The sequence below is a fragment of the Mytilus galloprovincialis genome, chromosome 10 (assembly GCF_965363235.1).
Source record: "Mytilus galloprovincialis chromosome 10, xbMytGall1.hap1.1, whole genome shotgun sequence".
Classification (NCBI taxonomy): domain Eukaryota; kingdom Metazoa; phylum Mollusca; class Bivalvia; order Mytilida; family Mytilidae; genus Mytilus; species Mytilus galloprovincialis.
This window is the reverse complement of record NC_134847.1, coordinates 75,907,256-75,918,652: the sequence shown is the minus strand read 5'-3', so window position 1 is coordinate 75,918,652 and position 11,397 is coordinate 75,907,256. Positions and strand designations below refer to the sequence as shown.

Genomic DNA, 11,397 nt, shown 5'->3' with positions numbered 1-11,397 from the left:
GTGATATTCTATAGTCCAGACTTTTAGGCAGTATGGTCAACAATATAATCCTTGGGTATGATTATTTATCAAAACAAAAAACAAAACAAACAAACAAATAATTTATTTATAGAGTCTCACCTCTTTAATACATCTGATATACAACACAATATAATATTAACAATTTTTAAGAGAGACACTCTAAAAAGAGTTATGAGAGACTGTAAAAACACAGATTAAAATACATTTATAATACATCTATTACATACATCAATATATCTTAGCATAAAACACCATACTATTAAAAACAATTATACAAAAGAAAACAAACAACATTATAAACACTTATTACGGGTATAAAATACACTTTCTCTTAAAAAGTACTATCAAATGAATTAAAACCAATAGGTGCTAATTGGCCATCTAACTTTATAAAGTAATTGTGTAAATTATGAATTAACAAAAAAGTTAAAGCCCTTTACATTTATGTTTACTTTTATCTTCCTACTGACAAATTTTACACATAAAAAATCTCTTTACACTATAGAAATATATAACATTTTATTGAAAGGTGCTTGTATGCAGGAAAAGATATCCCCTTTATGTGCTCTTTGTATTTGTTTTAATTTTGCCAGGTTTTGTTTTATAAATCTTTAGTTATTTTTTGTAATTAACTGTGATAACTGGCATGTTATGAATAAATTAGTTATGAATATACACTTTGTATGTTTTTATTTATTTTATGGACTCTAGAGAGGGTGTGCTACAGATATCTACAAAAATGTGGTATTTAAAGCTCACCTGGCCCTTGGGGCCATATGGGCTTTAATATATTACCACTAAGTGCCAAGCTTGGGCTGCTTCCTTGTGAAATTGTCTTTTAAAACTTCTTCTATAAAACTACTTAGCAAATGAAGACAAAATTGAAACACCATCATCCTTAGGTATACAGTTCAAAATATGTGTCTTACATGCCAACCATATTGCTGCAAAGGCTAGAAATAACATGTACGTTTGCCTTTATATGACAATTTTTTATACAACTGCAAAATAACTCATATAGCTTTAAAAGTTCATCAACTCTTATAAGTTATTGCCTTTTAATCATGAATTATAATACTGTTTTTTGTCCCTAGCTATAGAAACTAAAGAAAAACTGAAAAGAGCAAAACAGTTCTGATTAAAAAGCCAATATCTGCATTAAGTCACTGAGCTGAAATTGTCAGTAAACTGCTAATGATAATGTTGACAAAGAAATTATTGCTCATAAATGGAAAATTTCAATTCTTTTTCAGTACCTTAAATGCCGATTGTTACCCATTTTTGCATTTTGGGCCAAAACAATAGATAATTAAGAGAAATTGTTAACATTGTTAAGTGATAGGCAATACAAATGATCATTTTAATATCTTTCAAAGCATTCACAACTTATGAGTAGGACTTTAATGTTTATGTCACTGAAAACATTCATGATGGACAGTTAACAATGACAGCCTCATACAGAATTTGACGAGGTAAAATGTGTCGGAGCACTTATCAATCCCATAACCTGATACCGTGGTGTAACAGCACAAGATAAGAACAAATTATGAATTGGTCGAACACAGCTCGACCCTCATCAGACCGACAGAAATCTCACAAACAACAAAGAAAAAGACTGAAGAACAAAATAATCGATAAAAGAGTAATCGCAATGATTGAAAGACAGTTCATCTGTCATCAAAGTGAGAGGGTTAGTGATATAAAACAAGGTTTAATCCACCATTTTCTACATTTGAAAATCCTGTACCAAGTCAGGAATATGACAGTTCTTGTCCATTCGTTTTTGATGTGTTTTGTGATTTGATTTTGCCATGTGATTATGGACTTTCCGAATTGATTTTCCTCTGTGTTCAGTATTTTTGTGATTTTCCTTTTTTTCACAGCAAATTACTAACAATACATTAATCATGTTTCCCTAGACAAAACGATAAAATCATATAAAGGCGCATTAATCAGTCTGAGAAAACGTGTCTTTGTGCAGTTAATAATTTTAAGTATCGATATGATGAAGGCCGATATGATATGATAACGGTACTTTTAATCTCATTAAATTTTAGAGTGTTCTGACATTGAATCTCTTATGCATAGGTGTTGAGCAACATTAACTCGTATCGGAACAGTGTCTTAGAAAGTATATTTTACATCGTTTGACACTTTCGAATTGGAATTTCTAATGCAACTATTTGGTATCAATGATATTCATAGGGTGACGACAATAAGTGTACTATGCTCATTTGTCATCGTATGAACGATCAACTTATTCGTGTTAGGACAGTGATCCTTAACATTACTATATATAATCACATTAATATTTACTACAATTATAAGGTAAAATAAACCAAATCAAATATCAACAAAGTCATATTTAATCACAATAAATAGTTTGAGAAGACATATCAATGAAACAAACACAAATAGCATGAACACAAAAAGGAGCATGATCAGATGCGTCGAAAGAGTAAGTGTCTATTGATATGCATTATCACTGGCTATGCGAATCCTTGCTCAGTGATGTCACTATTGGTATTTGAATTAATTAAATCCTCTTATTAAAACGCTGAATTATCTATTTTCTTTTTATTTTGAATGTAACATTTTTTCAAAGATAGTGTAAGAATTCATCAAAGATACCAAGCTTATTATTAGGTAAACGAAACTTACCAATGGCGCTCGAATGGAAGTTGTGAATGTTAATTAAATATGTAGAACATCAAAAACCACATGTTACGCGAAATAGCAAAATATGGCCAAGACTATCTATGCTTTTTTTTTATTTATTCCTGATGATAGATCTATTTTCGGCTATTAATAAAAAACGTAGTTTTGCTACTCTGGAACGATAAATCATGATTTCATTTCAAGCACAAGTTAGCTCAAAACTAATTATGACAAACTATAATTGCGATGCATAGTCCATTGCATACAGACACATACATTTCCAATATCTATGAATACGACACAAGCATTTATAAGTGAAAGTAGGTAGGGGTCATCGAATTGATTCATGGTTATTTAAATAGAAACTAATACAAGTTTACATAAAATGTTAGAACGTCAGCACGAATAAATACAATCAAGTTAACCTTGAGATCTTTGTATTAAAAAAGAAATTAGCAAGTAACATATATTTATAGAAATAACATAGTTACATGCATTTGAAACTTAAATAAGACACTCAGACCAAAGGAAAAGCTGATTGAAAAACTAAAAATGTAATTAGTATAAGCAAACCATTTTAGTTAAAAGTAATTAACATTCCTACTTTAAGTAGTTTGACCACAGAATCGTATTATCCGATATTTGAATATATTAAACAAGAAGAAATTCGTATTTAGCTGACAGCTTTCGTAGTAGAACAGAGATCCAGATTTATTCCACATGTTACTGATTTTAAAATAAGATTAAATATAATATTTCAAACTGTAACAGACGCAGAAATAAAATATTAAAATGTACAATTTTACAAGCTTTAATAATCTAGGTCACAACTATTTCCAAGTTAAAAGTCAAGATTTAATGCAACATCATCAACGACATGAATCAATTCGGGATTGTCAATGTCTTGTCCGTTCCTGTCTTTTTAATGTTTTCGAAAGTTGATTGTGAAATCTAGTAGAACATCTGCGCCCTCCCGAAGCAATCTTTTACGTGCCAAATAGAACTATAGATTGTTGAAGGTAAAATATAAACATAAATTAATTGAAAAATCCATAGACCAACATTTCAAGTTCGAAAGCTTTTGGCAAATTTAGCTAAGGTTATCATCTCTTCCTGGAAAAAAAATAATCCTCGAAATATTTCAAGTTTTGTAAATCTATAACTATGAGTATACTTATGATAATACATGTCAACACAGAAGTGCTAACTACTGGGATGGTGACCTCCTCTAGGCTTCGTAGGTTTTATTTATTTTAACGCAATTGTAGAAGACTATGAACATTTGTTAAATATTAAAAACTAATCTATTTTTAGATTTATATATTTTGTATAGCAGCACCACATCCTAGATCCTAAGTGAAACTGTAAATTGTGGAAATATACGTTTGAATAAACATATTTCGAGTAAAATAAAAATACAGAAAGGAAAATCAAACAAATCAAACGCATGACAGCATATGATGATAAACAAACAAATTGTGAATCGAACTTTGCAAAAAAGGATATGTATATCGCTTGGATTGAATTTTTCTTTTTTGAAAAAAGCTTATTTTCAAACTACCGTTAATTCAAATGTATGATACTATTTAGTTTGTCATTGGATGTTAGTTTATTACTGATTGATAACATATTTATTACTTTCTTCAGAAATCGTTTATTTCATTGTACTGGAATGGGTGCGTTCAACACAGTAGCCTTACTTTTTTAGTACGAGGTCATCATCTTTATAGGAGCACGTTAAGTAAAACTATGAACCTATATTATTTTTATAATCTCGAAGCGAAAATAGAAGCACAGTTGCTTCCTATATAAAGGATGAATGTGTTTTTGAAAAGCACACCCAAACGTTTATCATGAAGTCTACGTCATATTTTGACCTGCATCTAGAAATTGGAACTGAGAAACTGACAACCAAACGTTATGACAAAACATACAATTTCAGCTTTAAAACTGCGAACGTTCTATTTCTATTCTTTTTGAAGCAACAAAAGTAAAATAGCAATACTACCGACCTCCATTGAAAATTCAAAATGAAAAGTCATTAATCAAATGGGAAAATCAAGAACTAAAAAAATCAAACGAATGGAAAATAACGGTGAAGTCAATTTCTTGGTACATGTATTTCCTTGTGTAGAAAATAGGGAGAGAAAAAATTAACAAAAAATCCGAACTCTGAGCAAAATTCAAAACGGAACATTCAGGCAGCATTCAAACCATCTTCAAGGTGATGCGTTACTCCAAAGTTTGGGTTTCCTATCATTTTTTGAAATTCTGAAAAAGAAGTTATACTGCGTTTATTATACGTCGGTGATAAGTAAATATTTATCAAAAACATGTAAAAAGAAAGACGAAACTTCCTTAAAACGGTAAATGCAATAGAGAAAAAAAAGGATGAATAAAATCAGTATGTGTACAAAATTAAAAGCAAAAGAAAAACAATTTTATCGCTGTTTTCGTTTCAACGTCACAACGAGGCATTCAACATAATTGTTTCATCATAAATGGAACATTTTTTGAAAATTAAAAGCAGTAAAGGATTTAATGTCAAGTAAAAGTAAAGGGTCAAAGTTACAGATTGTGGGATTTGTGCATACATCTTTTGCTCGTTGAACTTCAAATGAATATCGAAAAAAAAACCATACACACTCCATGTTGTACGGTCTATAAAGCGATGTCGTTATGCTTATTTCGACGTTTTTGATAACTTTTCACCTAGAACACAATTTTGAATACAGCATAGTGTAAAAACATGTCGATGACGAATTTATATTTTTCTATCATAAAACAGAAATTTATCAATAACATACATGTGTATTGTTTTTAAAGGTCATTAGCTACGAAATAGAAAATAGTTGACGATATAAAAGACGAACCATTCAGTTGAATAATTCGATCCAAATAACTATTTTTATACACATAAACTCGATCATAAATATACTTGTGACTTACCAAATGAAATCAAACAGACCTAGAAAAATCCAATAGCACATGTCCGGTATTTGTTAATAAATGTATTCAAGTTTAAATCGGGTTATAAGACCGTGGACAGTCATCAAAGGTCATCTAGATAGTTAATTAGATGACGTCTAAACAAAAAGTCGCACGAAATTTTTATACATATTTTAGTGTCAATGTATTGTTAAATATTTAATTTAGACTTTTTGTGAAATTCGGATATCATTTAAGCATGTAATAAATCATATATGATAATTTGAGTGAAATCGGTAATCATAAATTTGACAGCTAATGCCTCTTCAAGAAAAATGTATGGATTCGAAACTGGAGATTTGTTCATTTAAAGGCAAAATGTAAGAACTCGGTTCGACGATTTCATGTGCTTTCTGCAGAATTTTCTCCTTTATTGAAGATTTCAAACAGTAACATTTAAAAAAATAAATATTAATATTGAAATTCTTTCAATTTTTTTAACATTTGTTAGAAAGCACATGAAAATGACGAAAAAATCTGAAACTTGTAACCGATTGGGTACACAAATAAAGGCAACAGTAGTATACCGTTGTTCAAAACTCGTAAATGTATGGACAAAAAACAAAATTGGGGTAACAAACTAAAACAAGGAAGTCGATGAATATAAGACGATAGTACAAAACTAATTAAAACAGGTAAAAAACTGTGAGCAAACCATATTTAGCAGATGAATTCACCAATGAGCGATCGAACTTTAAATTTTGTCTACACTGGTCTAGACAGGTGATTGAAAAGTTAAAATAAAATAAGCGACATAAGAAATTTCTAAGTGATAAAAATCTGTTGCAAAGAATATTTAACCGAACTATTCACCGCGAATGTTGTGACAAGTAAGTTTAATCAAGGAGATAAACTATTTTGCTAAGAAAAAAACAACTTTGAAAAGTTTATGAAAGTTTACACGCCCGAAAGTGAGACATGAAAGCAAGTGTTATTGTCGTTATTTTATGCCTTATTGTGCAGCAAAAGAATTGCGTGAGTAATTGTCACCCAAAGTGCGTTTGTAACCCAAAAATTCTCCAATGTAAAGGTTTTAATCAAGATGACATTGAAAGTGATGAATTTGCGAACTCAATTACAACTGATCTTGAAAGAATTCATATAACAGATGGGGATATTCCTGAATTGCCAAGAAATCTTCTTGGATCATGTGCTGACGACTCCAGTTATCATCTGAATGCTTTGAAAAAGTTAGACTTACAAAACAATGGGATAAAGAAAATCAATGGAAATGTATTCCACTGCATGCCAAATTTGGAAGAGTTGAACCTGGCAAATAATCAGTGGGTGGTTTCTACAGTGCACACAAGGACATTTACAAATATTCAAAATTTGAAAAAGTTGAACTTAAGTACTGCTTTCCATGACGAGATTGACAGTATAGTTCATATCACCCATCTTCGGCTTGTGTTCTTGGAAAATCCATTCACAAAACTTGAAGTATTAGCACTTGACAACAACAAATTATCGGTTTATGATGCAGATACTGCTAATACAATGTGTACATTTACATCACTAAAGAGATTAAATCTTGCTCACAACATACTTCCGCGCTTGAAGTTTTATCATAAGAGGTGTATGTCACATCTGGAATACCTCGATTTATCTTATAATAGTATAAGTACATTCGAATCATATTCCAACCCTAATGGGCTACTATTTTCACTAGATCAGATTCAGAAAGCATCAAATGTTTCTGTCAAATTCTTTGGAAATCAATTCGACTGTGATTGCCAGTTGCGAGAATTCCAGGACTGGTTAAATAGAACAGAAGTCCATGTATTACAGAAAGACAAACTGACATGTCATGATGGTGTGCTCTTTGAAAAGTCCATAATGTCAGTCCCGTCAACTGAATTTGAGTGTTTCTCGGTGGATATTAGCATCTCTGAGGACAAGAGCAGTTACCGTTCTAGTTATAATACAGCCGTTTGTGTTTTGGTAACAATGGTCGTCTTGCTTGCTATATTCCTGAGTGTAATTGCCTATATTCTACATGTTGTTAGTTCATACAAGAGACATTCAATGACCAAGAAGCATTTGTTAAGTAATTATTCATCAGAAAAAAATGAAAATGCAAGACATGGAAATGCTACCTTGTTTACAAATTATATCTAGATTTCTATAAGATATGTATGACCTTCCATTTTTTGTTAAAATAGTTAGAAATATCTAATACAACTAGTACTGTACAATGTATGTAATCACTTATATTCTGCATTTCTGAAAGTTTGAGTCTAGTTCAGTACATTTTTACAGATTTGTACATGTATATTTTATAGTTGTTTTGGTGAAAATTACATTTAATTTGTTTCAGATATACTACACATAGCTTAATATTTGACATTGTGTTTTGGGGATGTTTTGTTTCTAACAAGTGATCGGAATGTCTATTAAAATAATAATGACTGTTCGAATCATCATTAGGATGATAAATAAAATAGGAATAATGAAAAGTGTTAATAGAACAACACAGAAAACAAATCAGCTGTGAATTTCAGTGAAATACATTTGTACATGTTACATACAATTACACACATTATTATATGAAAGTGGATGTTTAGCAACTATCAAACAGTGAGCAATCTTTAGAAATACATAATTATTCATGATAGTTGTAGAGATCTCATAATGATTATGTATTGATATGGTAAACAAGTGCACACCGGTTTAGTAGTTTTTAAAATTTGAAGATAGATAAGTAGAGATCTTATAATGATCATGTTTGGCTATGGTAAACAAGGGCAAACTGAGCTATTCAGTTTTTAAAATTTGAATCAATATTGGTAATGTGACACTGAAGTTTACGTTGCATTTTGCTCATATATGCTAAGGGCAGATTTTACTACATGTTAATTTTTTTTCAGTTTTAAATGAAATAAAAGGAGTAGGTCCGGTAAGAACCGATTTTGGCCTCAAATTTCAGGTTCATCTGACGAAAGATTTTGACCACTTTTTAAACACTTAAGTGTCTATTTTATTTGAATTGATTAGTATATGTGAAAGATTTTAACAGATTTAGTCATTAAAAACGATCCAATTCAAGCTCAAATATGAAAATTCTACCTAATATGCCGAAAAATGTCACTTTTCAGATGGTTTTTGGTAAAAATGAAAGTGGCCGCATCCGTGTTCATCCTCAACCTTTATATATGTTATGTATTATCATAAAATACAACTTACATTTCAATATCAAGGATGAACACGAATGCGGCCACTTTCGTTTTTCACGGAAACCGTCTAAAATTTAACTAAAATGCTAGAATTATGAGGATTTCAGTAATTTAACATGACTTAATGGTGCTAGTACCAGATATATGTGCATTGTATTGTCAAAAACAGCCCATATTTATGTAGCAGAAGCATTCTACTGTTCCATAAATAACTAAAGGTTTACATTTTAACAATTTTGTAAAACTGCTATATTTTGGGTCCAAAAAGGGGTCTTACTGAATCTACTCCTTTGTCGACTTATTTAAACAAATATTAACCAAATTGTTAAATGGAAAAAAAAACACAAAACAAAACAAAGCAAACCCAACCTTTATTTGATTATTCTTCAATTCTTGTAAATATGCTTCACTACATTCACGAAGCAAACATTTTCCCTAGCTTATTAATTACATATTGTATTTAAAAAATAGTTTTTAGCTTGGTAAAAAAAATAATTTAGGTTTACATTCCTGTTATATCTTTATTTTTTTACCTTTGATTACATGTTAATGTAAAATGTACAAGCACGATTTGCCTCTTCATATATTATTTTGATCTGTCAGAACGTAACTGAAATAGGTGAATAAGTACTTTTCTTAAAACATAAAATTTTTATACACTCAGTTAAACTTTTTAAACATTGTCATTGTGTTAGTAGTTAAATCTTATTTTTATTAGAAAAGTTATCACAGTGGCAAATTGTAATCATGATGATACTATCTATAACAAATTCAAAGTAAATACAAAGGCAACAGTAGTATACGTGTGTTCTCAAGTCATAAATCAATTGAAAGAAAACAAATCCGGGTTACAAACTAAAACGGAATGAAACTCATCAACTATAAGAGGAAAACAAAGGAACTCATTGTAATAGAAACGTATTCTTTAACTTTATAATTGTATTATGAAATACATGTTACATGTGATATTTGAAATAGCAGCTAGCCAGATCTACATGTTTATCAAGTTGAAAACATTTTATTTAGAACTTCAACTCAAGTTCATTTCATAAACATATTGAACTGATTTATAAAGGCAACAGTAGCATACCGCTGTTCCAAAGTCATAACTCGATTAAAAGAAATCAAATCCATGTTACAAAATAAAACCTAGGAAATAAAATTGAGAATGGAAATGGGGAATGTGTCAAAGAGACAACAACCCGACCAAATAAAAAACAACAGCAGAGGGCCACCAACAGGTCTTCAATGTAGCGAGAAATTCCCGCACCCGGAGGCGTCCTTCAGCTGGCCCCTAAACAAATATATACTAGTCCAGTGATAATGAACGCCAAACTAATTTCCAAATTGTACACAAGAAACTAAAATTAAAATAATACAAGACTAACAAAGGCCAGAGGCTCCTGACTTGGGACAGGCGCAATAATCTGTTTAATTAAAATTATCTTCGGCTTTGTTCAAACTCGGCATAGATTCCAGCGTTATCATTTGCCATGTCAAACGTGCATTTCGTCTACATGAGTATCATCACTGACCCCTTATTATAACTGTTTATTTATATAGCTCTTCAATTGTTTCGCATCTTACACATACTTGCAATTTACTTGAAACGCTCCTAATTAAATAAATCCAGAAAAACGGGGTTTTTGGGCGATATTCTTTTGTGTTTTGTTTTAAAAGCCAAAAACTTTACCATAAAATTGAGAATGGAAATGGGGAATGTGTCAAAGAGACAACAACCCGACCAAATAAAAAACAAAAAACAACAGCAGAGGGTCACCAACAGGTCTTCAATGTAGCGAGAAATTCCCGCACCCGGAGGCGTCCTTCAGCTGGCCCCTAAACAAATATATACTAGTCCAGTGATAATGAACGCCATACTAATTTCCAAATTGTACACAAGAAACTAAAATTAAAATAATACAAGACTAACAAAGGCCAGAGGCTCCTGATTTGGGACAGGCGCAAAAATGCGGCGGGGTTAAACATGTTTGTGAGATCTCAACCCTCCCCCTATACCTCTAACCAATGTAGTAAAGTAAACGCATAACAATACGCACATTAAAATTCAGTTCAAGAGAAATCCGAGTCTGATGTCAGAAGATGTAACCAAAGAAAATAAACAAAATGACAATAATACATAAATAACAACAGACTACTAGCAGTTAACTGACATGCCAGCTCCAGACTTCAATTAAACTGACTGAAAGATTATGATTTCATCATATGAACATCAGGCACAATCCTTCCCGTTAGGGGTTTAGTATCATACCATCATAACATATATGAGAAGAACATAACCCGTGTCATGCCAACAACTGTTTTTAGAATAAATGTGTTTAGTTCCGACGCAAAGACCTTATCAGTGACTCAATATTAACGCCAAAATATGCAATCTTTAATGACTTGACAACAGTATCGTAATTATATCCCTTCTTAATAAGTCTATTCAAAGGTTTTGTAAGTTTCTGAGGTGAATACTGACACCTGAAAACCCATCAAGTATAAGATGAAAACAACGGAACAACATAGCGTGCCATATATTCACATGTATTTG

The 11,397-nt window shown here is 31.1% G+C and overlaps 1 protein-coding gene across 1 annotated transcript; it reads left to right on the top strand.

Annotated features, from left to right (window-relative positions):
- Positions 1–6,453: 6,453 nt before the first annotated feature.
- LOC143049347 (keratocan-like) lies at positions 6,454–8,874 on the top strand. Its single transcript, XM_076223019.1, has one exon. The coding sequence runs from the start codon at positions 6,586–6,588 to the stop codon at positions 7,783–7,785; it is 1,200 nt and encodes a 399-aa protein (XP_076079134.1). The 5' UTR covers positions 6,454–6,585; the 3' UTR covers positions 7,786–8,874.
- The last annotated feature ends 2,523 nt before the right edge of the window (positions 8,875–11,397 follow it).

Coding starts and splice junctions, on each gene's coding strand:
- LOC143049347 (XM_076223019.1), top strand. CDS start 6,586: ATGAAAGCAAGTGTTATTGTCGTTATTTTATGCCTTATTGTGCAGCAA.